General features: G+C 26.9%; 1 protein-coding gene across 5 annotated transcripts in view; it reads left to right on the top strand.

Moving 5' to 3' along the window:
• Window positions 1-337: 337 nt before the first annotated feature.
• LOC107445596 (ornithine decarboxylase) overlaps window positions 338-18,021 on the top strand; it is a 29,177-nt gene continuing 11,493 nt past the window's right edge. Inside the window, exons 1-3 of one of the 5 annotated variants that reach the window (XM_071182458.2) lie at window positions 338-592; window positions 15,578-15,657; window positions 16,715-16,811. In XM_071182458.2, coding sequence (XP_071038559.2) covers window positions 406-592; window positions 15,578-15,657; window positions 16,715-16,811 — 364 coding nt within the window. In that variant the 5' untranslated portion in view covers window positions 338-405. Of the gene's footprint in view, window positions 593-6,358; window positions 6,575-10,792; window positions 11,216-11,493; window positions 11,546-15,577; window positions 15,658-16,714; window positions 16,812-18,021 lie in introns of those variants that run through there. The other 4 variants (XM_043047897.3, XM_043047898.3, XM_043047895.3 and 1 more) reach the window with 4 other exon arrangements.

The following is an 18,021-nucleotide window of genomic DNA, read 5'->3' on the forward strand; positions in this document are numbered from 1 at the left end:
ATATATCTCACACATAATACTAGACCTTACTAAAAAAAAGTACTCTACAGCATGAGTTGGCAAACGAAACATTGCTCCAGTATTTCCCAATCCTTCCAAAAATAACATTTTTGACAACTGCAGGATATTAATGATGATATCATTTAATGAAATACTCTGATTAGCTTAATGATTTTTTTTTCTAGATGACGATGAATTACATCGAAAGCATCTTCACCATCCGGTGACAATACCTGCCGGTGCTCTTCTATCGGGTTTTTTTCATCTAAGGTGTGATCGCACCGCGATGCAATGACGTAGAACAAAAACTTATTCTTCCTCTTGAAATTAATAGGAAGTGGCAATCGAGCCTTGAAAGCTGTTTTACAGTGAAATTTGTTTTTGTCATGTCCGTAAGTCGGCATAATGCTCGTAATAGGGGTGCCTGGGTGTGGAGGAAGGGGGTGGGAAAGAGCAGGGCAGATTAATCAAGCGACGTCTGAGCTAATAAGGAGATTTTTATTTATTTATTTTTTTACTTTCGCTTTGAGTTTTATATTAAAGAGAATATCTTATAGAATATCCATCATTAAAGGTACAGAGCTCCCTGAAGGTGAGTTGGCGTTATTGATATTGAAAGTTGAAGGTCTTTATTTCAGATTTTAAGTTTACGTTTCGTAAAGTTAATATAATATTGCTTATACTTATATTGTATAAAGAATATATTTATATTATCTATAATTTTTAAAAAGGCTAATAAAAAAATATTAATTTTACTTAAATAACTGTTTTACTTATATAACTTATAAGTTTTTATTTTTTTTTTATTTTTAACAGCTTAATTAAGTACTAAATCTATTTTTTTTAAAAGTAGATATGCCATATTATTTAAAAAATATATTTATAATATCTATAATATTTTAAGAAGTAAATAGAAAAATTTAAAATATTAATTTTATTTAACTTTTATTTCCTTTTTTTAATAGTTTCATTAATTAAAGTACTGAAATCATTTATTTCAAGATAAAATATGCTATAATATTTAAAGAATATATCCATATCATCTATAATATTTTAAATAGTAAATAGGAAGGCCTGAAATATAAATTTTATTTAATTTTAATTTTTTAATTTTAACAACTTCATTAATTAAAATGCTGAAACTATTTACTTTAAAAGTAGATTTACTATATTGTTTAAAGAATATATGTATATTATCTTTACTATATTATTTTAAATGGTAAATGGAAAGAGAGAGGGAGACCTGAAAATAAATTTTACTTAATTTTTTTTTCCTTCGTATTTTTAACAGCTTCATTCAAGTACTAAAAGTACTTATTTTAAAAGTATATATGACTTCTATAAGATTGAAATCAAAAATATTTTTTAAACAACTGAAAAAAGCAATTAAAATTTTTTATAAAATTATTCAAAAAATTTCATAGACATTTAAAGTTTTTCAGTAATGTATTTAAAAATTCGTGCATTTGCTATGTTATAATTCTCACTAATTAAAACATGCGACATATTATACTTAAAAATGAAGGACCTTATATTATATCAAAGTCATCAATGTATATTTACTAACTATTTAACAAAATATATAATTGTATTAAAAATGTACAGATATCTTTTCAATTAAAAAAACTTTTAATAAAATATATTTAATTATGATTATTTTTTAAATTTTATGGATTAAAAAGATGTAACATTAAAGTAATTAATTTATTATTTGAAAAAATTGAACTTCAAAATAAATACATTAAAAGGATTTTATCCAATCTTATTCAATTATTTTTATTTTAATAATTCTTTCAGGATTAGTATAAAAACATTTATTTAACATAAACTTATCACATAAACTCGTTCATAATTTTCATGAAACATGAAATGGTAATTAAAAATTTTATTTGATATTTTTACTTAGGTTTAAACTTATAGTTATTTATTAAAATCTTTTATTACATTTAATATATATTACATGAATCTAATACTAAGAATGTTGGAAAATAATTTTTATGAACCATATTTATGTTAAATTATGTTGACTGACATTATTTATGAACTTGAATTTTTTATTTTTATCAAATTTTAGAAATAAAAGAGGAATCATTTTAGAATAAAATTTTTTTAGCGATGTTTAATATTTCCGACAGTGTCGTAAAGGTGTTTTTTTAATTCTTGACTTTAACAAAGACTTCTTTTATTACATTTTTAGTTTCCCTAAAATTTAATGAATCTAATAATGTGAATTTTTGAATTGGAGTTAGAATTATGTTTATTTGTGATAAAGTACACGAAGTTTCTGAAGTGTTCGGTTATTTTACAGATAACATGTTTCTATTAAGAGAAACTTTTAGAAAAGAATTTTATAACACGATATCAGCTTTTATTATTACTTAGTGTTAAGCAACTTAAAAAAACTTGATGTGACAACTAAATTGTAATTTGAAGAACGTGGCAATAGCGCAAAAACCTGTGCAACCTAAACTGAGAATTTTTCCTTTTAAATCCCCTTATTTATATCGAGGTACCCTTAAAAGAATAATATATTTTTCAAGGCAAATTTAAAGTAACAAAAAATTTCTAATAAAAAATTCAGTTGAAACTTGTTAATAAATATTTAACAATCGTTGGATTTTAAAAACGAAACAAGAAAACTATGTGTAACAATATGAAGAAAGTTAAAGCAATTTGTATTTTAAATGCACGTAAACACTTTTTTCATTATAATGCATTATTCAAAAATATTTAATTGCTATAAATTCAGCTTCAAAATTGAACTAATTGAATTGAATCTGCAATTAAAACAGGATACTGATTGTTAATAGCTCTGCAAATCTGTATCGATAATTGAAGTCTATTGGGGGATTTTCTTTTATGACACCCTAAGCACTGCAGTTCATGTGACACTTCGAAAACTTGAACAACTGTAATGATATATTATTTTATAAATTTAATTATTTTAGTTACATTTGTTATTAATTAATTAATTTATATTTATTATTAATTTATTTAGTTACATTAATTGCTAATTATAATTAATTATTTTAGTTACATTTATTATTAATTATTTTAGTCATTATTATTAATTTATTTAGTTATAATAATTGTTAAATATAATTAATTACTTTAGTTACATTTATTATTAATTATTTTAGTCACATTTATTATTAGTTTATTTATTTATATTATTTGTTATTCATAATTATTTATTTTTGTTATATATGTTATTAAATTTTGCATATTAATTATATTTAATTACATAAACAAGTAATTATATTATATTTTATGTAACTATGCATTATTTATATTCACTTACATTGAGAGTGTTGGTCAATATGTTGAAGCCCTAAATAAAATCTAAAGTTTTAATATTTTTTTTAAAAAAATCTGGTTTTATAAGGAATTTATCTGAATTTAATGAACTCAATTTAATGTACAGAGTATTAAAACCATCCATTAATAACGTTACTAATTACATTTTGAAAATTTTTTAATAAATTGTTATTTTGTGATGAGATTTGAAAGCTGTTTTTTATGCCTTTTCTATTGGTTGCTGTAAATTGTTGGCATAAACAGGAACTGTTTTGCTGTGTTTATTTTCAACGTGACTATTATCTTTAACTTGATTAGTTGTGACGGTTCCTTGTTTGTTTAACATAAAATGATAAGCATCGTAAATAATGGAAAGACGCTTATTTGGGAGAAATGCTGTTTGAGTCGCAACAGTGACAGCAAAATTAATGTACGATTAAGTTTAAGTTTGTTAATAGTTGCAAGGCAAATATTTGCATTGAAAATTTATAAAAATTAACCAGTTTATTTAAGCAAGTCTCCTATACATACTGTAATGCCCATTTCCTCAGATTCTGCAAATGAAACCAGCGATTTTAGCACTTACAGTAGAGTCCCGATTATCCGAGTTAATGAGGATCGCAACAAACTCGGATAACTGAAAAACTCGGTTAAAGCGAAGAGTATAAAAACGGAAAGAAAAAGAGAAGGTATACGTAATATATTTAAGAAATACAAAATGTATACGAGTATACCACATACAATTCATATTATAATTAAAAAGCTTACTTAAAAACATTTAAAAAGCATAATTTACGAGAATTAAATACTTTTTACTTAAAAAAAGTCCTTAATCGTTTTTCGTTCTACGTAACTTTGGCGCTTTTCTGTAGTAATGTTTCGCCTTTTTTAGGAATAACAGGAAGGCTGGTGTCGCCTCTTTTTGTTGTTCTATATATTCATTAGTACATTCGATAGCTTTTAGTCCATCTGTATGAGAGATTTTTATATGTTGATTTTAATAATCACTGTCTTCATCATCTTCGCTAGATTCATTATCATTATTGACGATATTAGCGATAATTTCATCAGACCAAGTTGTTGGAATTTGTTTTTCTGAGTGTTTGGAAGATAAAATTCAGATTTATTTTTCAGCTATTTTTTTAAAAATAAATTAGAACAAAAGAAAAATCCTTGAAATATTTGATAGCTCGGTTAAAGCGGAAACTCGGATAACCGGGGCTCGGATAATCGGGACTTATAATATATTATAATAAATTATATTTATAATGATTATATTTATAATGATTATATTTATAATGGTAATGTCCTATTGTTTTGATTTCTGTAAAAGTCAAGTTCAACTCAGGGCTTAATACGCTGTCAAACACGTAGCTGTTGAATTATAGACTGGAAAGGGCAGGCGGAGAAAATTCGAATAAAATTGAATTTTTTAAAATCAGTTTCAAGCATTTTTAGATTTTGCTTACTCTTTTATTTCAATAAGTTTTTAAAATTATGTAAGTTGAATATCAATATCAGAATAAAATTTATGAATGAGAAAAATTATTATAAACATAAATATACTTATTAAATAAATGAAGTAGTACAGTTAAGTATTTTAATGAGATTTCAAAAAGAAGGACACGTGAATTTAACTATAGAAATTTTGAATTAAAAAAAAATGCATAACTTAAGGTGTAACAACAAACAGTGAAGCTAAATTGCTTCAAATTAAAATATTCAACGATTAAACATCAGGAAATATACTTAATATTAATAATAATTCTTTGATTGGCTAATGATTAGTTTAATTTAATGTTCTGTTTAACACCCTTTTCTAATTCTGGCACTTCTAAATTCTCTGACAATTTTCTATTTTGAGAAAAACATTTATTTATTATAATTGCTTCAAGTTTAAAAAAAAAATTAAATTAGTATTCAGTTATAATTATTTAGTTCTACACTGAGAAAAATGCATGGGTAAATTTACCAACCAGAATATGGCAAAATTTACCGAATATCTGGCTCTAAGGAAATACCAAAAGGTTGGCAATTTTTACCAAAACGCCTTGGTATTGATTTTGGTAAAATTAACAATAACATATGGTTTTATAATCTGTGATAAAATTTGGTAAATATAATAAAATTTTATAATTTTGTTATGATGCTTTAGAGCATAGCATATAAGCTATTTAATCCGTTATAATTACTTTTCAGTTTTGTATTTTTTTTCTTAATGTGTGGTAATAAGTGTCTGAAAACCAGAAAACCATTTTGAAAACCAGAAATTCGGGTAAACCATTACCATTTGAATGAAAAAAATTACCAAATAAATGGTTTAAATACCTTTTTTTTTTGCTTTTTATTACCAGAATTAAGTCTTTGTATTTTATTTTAAATTTTTTTAGAAATGTCATTACGATACAGTATGGTAATTTTACCAGAATTTTTTTCTCCTTGTACAGACATGGTTAGTTCTAAAAAAATGTGCTACGCTAAAAAGAGGTCAGTGCTAAAAGGAATGAAATGTAAAAAACTACATTGCAGCTGCGTGGAAATAACTATTTATTAATAATGTCTTTATTTTCCAATTGAACGTTCTATCTTTAAAAAAAACATCCCTTTTTCATTTTTAAAATGTCAGTTTCGAAGCCCTCTGCCCCGTTAAATTCGTCATTCCCTTTATTTTTGTTATTTGCTATTACATAGTCAGTCAGAAATATTAGCCACTAAATCTCTAGCTAAAAAGAAATAACAGAATTATATTATTTTTTTATTATACAAATTATACAGTCCTTTATTATTATTATTTTACAGAATTATGTAGTTTTATGGGTTATGTCCTTAAAAACAAAAACACAAGCGCATATAAAGCAAATCTGTGTTTCTAATTAAATTTAAATATTGTCTGGGTAAGGTATTCGTGTATTTTTTGTGACGTGAGAATAATAAAATATTTTATTTTCCAGTTTGAAAACCGTAACATTAATGTTATAATCTATAAATTCGTAATAAATTTATAAATCGTAATACTGTTTGTTTCTAAGCAACATAGGAAATATTTAATAAAATTTATTATGTAGTCTTATAAATTTTATGATTTATAAAGAAGTAGATTCATGCGCTATTCTTCTACCCAAGAAAAAGCAATGTATTTTTACTGCCCGGCATCGTTTGGCGACCAGATAGGTCATATTCTCGCCATTTCCCTGCATGCTTTGCCACTTCGGTAATGTGCTATTTCAATAACTAATAATATTTAAAAAAATAATAACATAGAAATTATAACATAGAGGTAAGTTTTGTCTTTTCAATTTAATATGTTATTTAACTGTTTTTCATTGCCTTTTCAATTAAATATGTTATTTAAATGTTTTTCATGGCCGGCATTACATAGAATTGCATTTTTAGCGACGTTCTTTTGAATCCGTCACTCGTTCACAAAATTTACTCATGCTGTAGATGAGGTAAAAAAAGAATAATAACCATGACTATATTGAACTAAGGCAAACGCAGCCGCGATGGTTCAGAGAAAGAGTGCTGCCATCTCAAAAAGGTGACCAAGGTTCGAATTCCAGCGATGGGTGGTCCATACGAATTCTGCTCTCTGTTCGCGGTTCTTTGATGGCTGACGGATCATGAATTAGAATCTCTTGGCCTTCTGGCTAACCGTGAGATGCTTTCGCAGTTTTACACTCCATTTAACGCAAATGGTGGTTTCGTTCAAAAGTTCTTAACGAAGTCTAATTTTTCTGTTTGCTTGATCCAGGAGTTCCTTTGTCTCCTGGGATGGGTTCAAAATTATAAGACTACAGAATTGAATATATAAGGTCTTTAATGTAAAAATGGGTCATTTGCTCAACACCTGTTATAAAATAAAGTAAAAACCACGGAATCCAGAATGGGCTTATATAAATCTGCTAATGTTATAGATGAGGAGAAAAACATCTCTTATGATTCTAAATTCTATGATTGATAACGATTTCTTGTGACTCCTATGCATTCAGCATAGCATTCAGTATGATTTTCATTACACGTCCTATTATTGATAACGATTTCTTGTGACTCCTATGCATTCAGCATAGCATTCAGTATGATTTTCATTACACGTCCAATTATTGATAACGATTTCTTGTGACTCCTATGCATTTAGCAGGGCATTCAGTATGATTTTCATTACACGTCCAATTATTGATAACGATTTCTTGTGACTCCTATGCATTTAGCAGGGCATTCAGTATGATTTTCATTACACGTCCAATTATTGATAACGATTTCTTGTGACTCCTATGCATTCAGCATAGCATTCAGTATGATTTTCATTACACGTCCAATTATTGATAACGATTTCTTGTGACTCCTATGCATTTAGCAGGGCATTCAGTATGATTTTCATTACACGTCCAATTATTGATAACGATTTCTTGTGACTCCTATGCATTTAGCAGGGCATTCAGTATGATTTTCATTACACGTCCTATTATTGATACTGATTTCTTGTGACTCCTATGCATTCAGCATGGCATTCAGTATGATTTTCATTACACATCCATAATTGAACTACATAAATCTACTTATGCTGGTAGATGCGAAAAAGAGGACTCTTTGGTAGAATAGTAATTGATAGTGATGATTTCCTTTTAGAAAAATACGAAGCTCAGTGTTTACTCGAGTGTATCTTTTCGGCAAAGATTATCTTAATCTTTTTTTGTCCTTTCCTTTTTTCATCTTTTTTTTGAAGGAAAAAAAATGAAGTTTACTCGTATTTCTGATTCGTGAAGAAAACAGAAGCTTCACTTCTGACTTTTTTTTTCTTAATCTTGTTTATTGAACTGAGGTAGGTCATTGAGTGCAAACTTATTTTATGATCTTTCTTAAGTTTATTCACTTCTTTCAACCCAAATCTATTTCATCTAAATGTTTTGTTTACGATGTTAACGTCATAATTTTCTAGAGTTAAAAAAAAAGAGGTGTAACTTATTCCTGCTTTTTGATTTGAATCGAGAAGGGTTTTTATCGGATGACCTAGAAACTGGCTGCATATTGATAACAGCGCATTATCAAATAATATATCATCAATAGTTTTAGGGCTAAATGAGGCTTCAAAGGGACAATGTCAGTTTTGTGATAATGGGATACCGTTTAGTGATTGTTTAAAATATTGTACTAAACTGATATAGATAGCAAGAATATCAAGCACTATTGATACTTCTCTTCATTCAGGGAGCTATTGTTCAATAGTTTTGTAGTAGTATAGTTCTGAGAAGGCAGCCACGTCAGGCATCCAATTAGCAAGGGTGCAACCAATTGAAATTGCATAAAACGTAAAACTATAATTTCATTAATAAAATTGTTATTACTCATGATTTTATAAAGAAGATAATTTAATAAATAAAAAATTATTTTCTTTAAGTTTTCGGAAGCTAAATTACTGAAAAAAAGGTGTCCGAAAAATTAAAATATTCTTTACATTTGAAAAAAAATATGAATATTCTGTCGAAATATTTAGTTTTCTACTATGAAATAAATTTTAAATATATTTACGAGAAAACTGATTTTACAATATAGATTTCGAATTTAATTAATAAATAATTTTCAATTTTTAATTGAATAATTCTTTTTTGACCTTTTCAGTGATTTCATTCCACTTTTTAGAACTATCTAATCAAGAAGTTTGTCTCGGGCATCTACCCACTTTTAAACGAAGAAAATTCAATAGAAAATTTCAATAGTAATAATAAAATGGAAAATGAGAATTTAAATCCTACCATACTGGTACCATTTTTATCTATAAAAAAATTCAAAAAATATTTAAGTGCATAAAGATTAATCTTAATCGGATACTAAAATTATTGAATAAAATTTTATTAATTTACGACAGTGAAATTTTGCAAATAAATTAGTTTTTACTCAATATTTAAAAGTTTGCCTTTAATTTTTTAAAATAAATTAACTAAACAAGGTGCTATTAAATAAATCCTGTAAATGAACATTCAAGAATCTTCCACTTTTTCAGAATAAAAAGTGAAACCTATAGAAACCGCGAAGAGGTCAAAATGGCTGGTATTTTTGTAAGAAATATAAAATTAATATTTTGTGATAGTTTTACCTATTAATATTCTAAGTTTTATATTAATGGTGTTTTGTTTCTGAAAACTGAAAAGGGATTTTTTGTTGATAAATAGCAACAGTTGATAACAGTTGGTAAATAGTGTTGATAAACAACAACAGTTTCGCTGAGTAATAGACTTAAAAATTTGCGACATTAATGCTGTTTTATTAAACGCTGCTTTGTTTAGTTACTGTTCAAATATCTCCGCAGAATATTGATTTAAATTACAAAAAACTTAAATGATAAAAAATGAAAAATTTTGATATGATTGAAAAAAATAAGCTCAAGAAATTAGAGAGGAAAGATGTGCATAATATCATTTTCTTCAAAAATTATGAAGGTAGAAAAAATCGAAATTTTTCGAGCGATCAACACTTTTGATTACAAACAGCACAGAGAAATAGGCTTATAGAATGGTTTTATTAGTAATTTTTGATCATTGACTTTTAACAAGGATAATTATTCAATTTACAATGAAGATCAAATTTCAAATTTACTTAAAATTTCGTATGTATATGGAGGAAGAAAAATATTTAAAATTAATTTCAAGAATAATCATTAATGCTCTGGAAAGAATAATCATAACTTTATATTTTTTATAATAATGTAAATTTAATTAAGGAAGAATATCACTGTTCAAAAATCAATATATTTGAAAACACTCTTGATAACGTTGAGTCTAATGATTAAATTTTTACACATTAAGCTTACATAGTAGTAATTTAATATTTCTCCAAATGTCGCTCTGGAATATTGTAATGAACTCTTCTCAACTATTAATATAATTGCGAAATCTGATGCAATGTCATTCTCTGGACAGTGTATCTAATCGAATATTCAGCTATCTTAATCTAAGTATTGAATGTTATGGCTTTAATTCAAAGGAATAGGTTGATTAATTTTAAACAATTCATGTTTTAAAATACTAATTGTGATTCAAAATATTTAAATTTTTTAAAATTGTTCGTTAGTAAAGCTATTCAACTGATTTCTTTTACAAATCTTAAGGCTACAGATTTTTTAGTAACTATAAGACTTTTTTTAATAATTAAAAAATACCAAAATGCATTTTTGGTTGTAATTAAAGCGTCAGAAAAATAACACATAAAAGGGACTTCGGTGCGCCAAAGGGTTAACCTTGAAAGAAAGTATAAAAAAGGTATCTTACGCCTAGTAACTCATGTATAGTATCTCACTCAAGTGAAAATAAAAATACCAGAATAGAAAATGCTATGTCACTACTCAATGATAAATCATCTCTTCAAAGTTATTCACTTTATTAAATTCGACAATTCACAACCCTTTCATCAAGTGCAATGACGTAATTACGTTACAAGTGTCTTCTTATCTGTATCATCACCCTTCGTAATCATATGGAGTTGAAAGTAATTCAAAATATTCCAGAAAGAAAGTTTTTTCGGCAAGCAACATAAAATTTTAGAACAATTTACAACTGGCGTAACCGAAAATTGCGTCAGAACTTTCATAATCTTATTTTCTTGTCCAACATCTTTCACTGGACAATAAGGGGGTACTTTTTTTTCTTACCCCCTTAACCATCTGATATGCTATATGACTCCCATTTTCTTACGTTTGCGTCAGGTGAATTCTGTTTACCTCTATTCACAATAAACTCTGATTAGAAAAATGAATAAATTGGTGGGATTACTTTCTTTTCTTTACTAAAATATCTTAGCTGTCTAAGCGAACTTTAGTCAAACATCTTAGAACTGTGCCTTATTTGGCTGTGGATTGAGTTTTTATTTTTATTTTATTGACTCAATTTGCTTCCAACTATGTCTGTTTCTGAAGGCGGTTACCAACGTAAGTTCAAATTAAGGCTATTTTTTTAAAATTAGAGACAATATTTCTAAGTTAGATTATTATTTTTCTGATACTCTATATGACTCTCATTTTCTTACTTTTGCGTTAGGTGGATTCTATTTACCTTACTCACAATGTACTCTGATTAGAAAAATGAATAAATTGGTGGGATTACCTTCTTTTCTTTACTAAAATATCTTAGCTGTCTATGCTTATTTTAGTTAAGTAACTTAGAATCGTGCCTTATTAGGCTGTGTATTGAGTTTTTATTTTAGTTTTATTGACTCAATTTGCTTCCAACTATGCCTGTTTCTGACGGCGGTTACCAACGTAAGTTCAAATTAAGGCTATTTTTTTAAAATTAGAGACAATATTTCTAAGTTAGATTATTATTTTTCTGATACTCTATATGACTCTCATTTTCTTACTTTTGCGTTAGGTGGATTCTATTTACCTTATTCACAATGTACTCTGATTAGAAAAATGAATAAATTGGTGGGATTACTTTCTTTTTTTTTTTTACTGAAATATCTTAGCTGTCTAAGTTTATTTTAGTGAAGAAACTCAGAATCGTGCCTTACTAGGCTGTGAATTGACTTTATATTTTTATTTTATTGACTCAATTAGCTTGGAACTATGTCTGTTTCTGACGGTGGTTACAAACTTAAGTATTTTAAGTCAGCTATTTTTAAAATTAGAGACAATATTTCTAAGTTAGATTACAAGAATTAATTTTTCTGATACACTGTATGACTCCCATTTTCTTACGTTTGCGTTAGGTGGATTCTATTTACCTTATTCACAATATACTGTGATTAGAAAAATGAATAAATTGTTGGGATTACTTTCTTTTTTTTTACTGAAATATCTTAGTTGTCTAGGCTTGTTTTAGTCAAGCAACTTAGAATCGTGTCTTATTAGACTGTGAATAGACTTTATATTTTTATTTTATTGACTAAATTAGCTTTGAACTATGTCTGTTTCTGACGGTGGTTACCAACTTAAGTATAAATGTCAGCTGTTTTTAAAATTAGATACTATATTTCTAAGTTTATATATAAGCATTTTATTTTTCTTTCTAATTGAACATAATAATAGCAAAAAACAAATAATTGTATAATTGTATTATTATCAATGAAACTTTGGAAAGAGATTATTTTATAATTAATATTATATACAGAAATAAGGAAAATATTGCGACGTTCCAGCTGCTGATTACGAAATAAATAATATAACGAAACTCATATGGCGTCGTTATTAATTCAGAAGTTTATTCAACAATCATTTATCTTATCATTGCTTGAATTTTTCAATTATTCATGTTTTATTCAAACATCAAACAATAATTGCGTAATTGGAACTTTTCCAATTAGTAGTACAATTTAAACAACCAAATCGCAAACTTAATGAAGCCCACAACCAAATCAACTGTCATGGCAATGTATGAATGGTTTTTTTAAATGCAAGTCACTTATATTTTTCATTTTTTTTTAAATCTTTTAACGCAAATGAAATTATGAATTGCCAATAAATTATTTTAAATAATTTTTCTGACCTTCTTATGGTTATCATTATTACTTAGAAAAACTAAAATTTGCTGGCTATTATAAGTTGAGAAATTATGCATAATTAGTAAGAAGAGAAACCTTTTAAACGCGAACTTGAAATTGAATAAATTAAACAATTTTTGGCAATCAGTTTAACAAAAATGATGTATGGCACAATTAAAATATGTTTTAATTTAAACGATTTATTAATTATTATTTTTTATTTTATTTTGAAATTTGATTGCTTTAACTTTTAGCCGTAATTTGTATTAACAACTTTTACTTCTTTATCAATTAGTATTATTTATGCAGTTTATACAATATTTTTTAAGTAAATTAAAGTATATGTGGAATTGATTATGATTATTACATTTTATATGCATTTTGTAGGCTAAGTACTAGAACTTTTTATTCTCTTCTTTTTTCAAATTAAGAAATAATTACAAAAGAAAAGGCTTATAATATTACCAGCATAACATCATTGTAAAAAACTATGAAGCGCAATTAATTGTTTAAAATAATAATTTAATATTTGAATAAAAAAGTTTACAGAACATTAATTTGTCATTGTGTAACTTTTCCTAACATTCCTGTTTTGAAAAATTGTGTTTATGATATTTTTTGAAGGTCATGCAATTATTAAAAAATTCAAACAACTTTTGTTTTTTTTCTTTTCTGATAATATCTATTTATATAATACAGTTAAAAAAATTGCAAATCACATAATTTAATTATGAAGCAAAATTTTATTTGTCTTCAAACTCTTAAAGTTTGTTTACCTTTTTTTTGTCACGGTGCTTAAGCACGAGATAAGATCTTTACTCAAGTATAACTATCATTTAATCTCAAATACATTTTGTTTCTGCGAATGTGACTGCTTACTCTATATTAGAAAAACAATTAATTTGTTACTATTTCAATTGATTTAGAACACTTTAAAAGACTTTTTAATACTTATTTTGTAAATTAAGAAACAGTAAATCATAAAATGATTTGTTTAATGGCTCATTGAGTGTGTCTTATTGCAACATAATTTGTCCCAGTATTACAAATAATAAAAAAGAGCACGTGTGTCGATAATTGAAAGCGTGAACCTCAATAAAATGAGATTTCTTATTTTTTCCCCTTTTCTGTTATTTTTCTTTATTTTCAACACATTATTATTATGAATTAGCAATTCTTGTTTGTACGTCTTTTCTTAGTTTTTGTTTACATTAATAATTTTAAAAATATCAAATAAATTTATTCCAATGACCGTACTAGGATTCTGTTTTATACACTTTTCAAGAATGAAAAAAAGATTTCTCCCTATGGTGTTGGGTTTTCAAAGGCACGCTTACAGTAATGTCATACAAATAAATTATATGGAGTTGCTATCTTAGATAATTATATAAATAAGTGGGGTTTGAAAAAGAGGAACTGGGATTTTGGAAGTAAAAAAACGGTATTTCGAAGAAAAAATATTTTTCTTTTAAAAAGGCTAAAAGTAGTTTACCAATCGTCAAAAATATTCGAAAAAGGAGTATTTACTTTTAAGTCATATTTTTTTAGCAATGCAAAAAAAAGAAGAAAAAAAAGATTTATGAAAGGATTTTCAATTTAATTGGTTTCTAAACTTGTTTTCTAGTAACTAAGACACAACAACGTAACAACTAACAAGCACAGTTAAGAAAATTAGAACGGTATATTTCAAATTGTCTGATTCATGAATTTTCTTTGAATACTAAGACAATACTAGATTTCGGATCCATATGCAGAGACAAACCACCGGACTGGAAGTAAATTAGTGAACGTCATTTCCTAAAATCTGAGTTTTATCCCCGTGTAACAAGCATCTTTATTAAAGCATGAATAATTTCTTTAATTATTATGCTTAAAAATAGTTTTAAAAAAATAATAAAAATAAATCAGCAACGTTAAAGCGGCTTAAAGTTTTCAAAAATTTGTTCAGTATTTGCTGCAGGAGTTCGTTAGTATTTTAAGTTGGATTCACAATTACGAAAACGAAAGCTAAATTATAGATACCATAGGTACTGTACCACATACCTAAATACCAAAACAGAGGATACCGAGTTGAAGCTTGGTATCTTCATTTATGGAAATGATACCAATGATAAAAAGACGTTAAAAATTGTAAACCGATTACGGTTTCATAAAATGATGCAAAACAGTGTTATTATGTAGTTCGGGTTTTTGCCCATTGTTTTTTAAATTCGTCGAATTTTAACAAAAATAATAATATGCAATTATTTGAAGTAAAAAAATTTATGAAATCATATAATTTGTATTTACTGACCTTGTTAATAGGATTGTCATCAGCAAATGCAATTTTCAACAATCTAATGGCGGGAATTTCCTTTATTAGAAACTAAGAAACAATGTCAAAAGTTAGCGAAAAAGCACCATGAGAAAAAAACAGAAGCATAAAACATATTTGGGACCGAGATAGCCTAGTTCGTGGGGCCCATGTCCAAGAGGTTGTGGGTTCGATCCCAGCCGGTCGCAGACTCCCCGTGTAGTATATGGTGACTGATGCACATTAAATCTGTCGAGTCACCAAGTCCTCCATGCTCCCGTATCAAATCATACCTCTAGGGGTACTGATCCAGGAGTTTCCCCTTCTTCTAGATTAGTTCAAAATTACAAGGCTACGGAGTTGAACATTAGTAGTCATAAACCCAATAATTGGGTCGGCTCTTCAACAACGACTATAAAGGAAATAACATATTTGAAATATATATGATGTTACAATTAAATTTGTTGCAGTTATCGATGCTGTAAAATCAAATTGTTATAATAATTTATTTAATTTCAGGGCATCGATTAGAAAGGAGAATGTCAGAGGTCAGAGCACACGCAGTTACCGATGTGATTAAGACCTGCATCAATCAAAAAGTAAAGTATTCATTATTGTTTGTCTTCTCCAAACCATACCGAGAAACTGTTTAAAAAAATTAATAATCAAGAGATATGCTATCTTCATAATTATAAAATAAGTTTTTATAGCGGTTTTAGAGCTTGAAAAGAGAATATCACTGTAATATTTTCCTGATCAATATTATTTTATTTTTACACAGTTTAAAAAGTACGCACATTTCAGAAAATCGTCCTAAAAGTGTAAATCGAACCTCACAAATATACGACGTTTTTCTAGTTGACGATCGTATGCATGGCTTTCGCAAACATTGAAAGGGGTTCCTAAATGTAATCGCTGACATTATAATTTCTTTCGTTATTAACTGATATAGTTAAAATTTTATTAGTATGCATAACACCAACCTAGTTTTCGTTACGCTTACTGATTTTGAATTATTAATTGATTTTAGAGGAGTTTGAAAAAAAATTTCATTATAACTTTCAATCTGTATTTTAATTACAACTACAAATAAACATCTACATGAAAACAAAAACTGTCTGTAAATCTCTAGAATCGAAAATGGTCACTGAAATGAATTAATTGAAGACGATGGCATATTTTTGAGGCATTGAGCTGTTATAGTGGAGTACTGAGCTTCTAAATCTTTGGTGGTGAATTAAAAATCATCAACTTTAGATAGACGGGTATCAGCTTTACTGCGAAGTAAAGGTGGTCAGTGCACAATACTGATCACATTTTCACCATCCTGCCATTGGACATGATCCCTATATCACAATAAGATGTTGTCGAGGAATTTGTTACTTTTTTTAAATTGTATGCGGGATTATAAAAAAAACTGTCAAAATTAGTTTCAGAAAGCTTAAACCATTGTATACGATCTTCAATAAAAGGTCATATTATTCACTATACAATACGAAATGCGCAATGGTCTAACACTTATGACAATTTTTTTTATATATTTTTGGAAAACACTTTTTAATTAAACAAAAAGTTCATTACTAAATAAAATCCTAAGAGTTGTTTGTGAATTTCAAAATGTGAGAAATTTTACATTCGAAACATATTTTTTTTTAGAATAATGATCTTCCATTTTACGTTGCTGATTTCTCCGACGTAGTCTACAAATGCCGATACTGGAAAAGCAAATTACCGAGAGTGGAGCCCTTTTATGGTAAGATAACTTTTTTTTTAAAAATCAATTTATCGATTTGTTTTTACGTGATGAGATTATGTACAATAGTTTTGTGAGTAACACTACAGATGACAGAACCACTACCAATCGGACAATATTAAAAAATGATCGGGAGCACGCAGGAAAAAAAATTCCGGTACAACTATCGCACTGTACAGAAGTGACTTTTTTGGTAAAAAAAAATGGTATTAAAACCCAAAATATATGTTATTTAAGCTATTCATTTGCTAATTTTCCCATTCGTAGGGTAATGGTCTACCAGCAATTCTGGTTTACAAAAATATACTTCTTATTACCACACATTTGATAAAAAATACGCAACTGAATTGTAAATTTAGCCAAATACATGATTTTTATACCAAGGTCTAAGGAATCATGATGGAATTACCAAATTTTAACTCGCGTACCACTTTTTATCACATATTATAAAACCATATTTAATTACTAAGTGCTTCGGTAAAAATAAATGATCTTTTTAATGATCCCATAGATAAATTTACCTTATTCTGAACGTTTTAACCAATCTTTTCTTTTATTATGAAACTCTAAAGAAAAGACTTTCCTATTTATTACGTAAACATAAGGGAAACAGCTGTTTTCTACTTTTTTCATTTTACTGTCTGTAAGATGTTATGAAATTGCGTGTAATATAAGTTAAAAAATTATATTTTATAGTTTACTGTCTCTTATATTTTTTATGACTTTTTTATAACTCAGTAAAAAGCTATATAAAATTGTAAAATGTCTAACATCTAACCAAAATTCGCTCTTCATCTAACGATAATATTAAACAAAATATGTGAAGCCTTAAAAAGGTACTAAAATTAACCATTTCGCAGTAGTATCAAGTATTCAAATTCAGGAAGAATTAATTTACTTGGTAATATGGTTCAACTTGCATCATATTAAGGTTGCAACAAATTCGAACTATATTACATGTTAACACATCTAAAATTTTTAATGATCCTTAAATGAAAAATTATATTTTTTCCTTCGTGTAATTTTATTAAATACACTCTGACTACATTTTAAATTGTTGCACAGAAAAAATTCTTCTTCCAAATTTTATTAAAATTTGAATATGTCAGAGTTATAAGTGCCACAATTTTAAATAAAAAAAATGTGGTCTGTAATACGATTCAATTTTTGAATTTAATTCAATTAGTGTTCAAAATTCATAATCATATAA

The sequence above is a fragment of the Parasteatoda tepidariorum genome, chromosome 4, assembly GCF_982258835.1.
Source record: "Parasteatoda tepidariorum strain Cologne lab strain chromosome 4, Ptep-v5.0, whole genome shotgun sequence".
In the NCBI taxonomy this organism is placed as follows: Eukaryota; Metazoa; Arthropoda; class Arachnida; order Araneae; family Theridiidae; genus Parasteatoda; species Parasteatoda tepidariorum.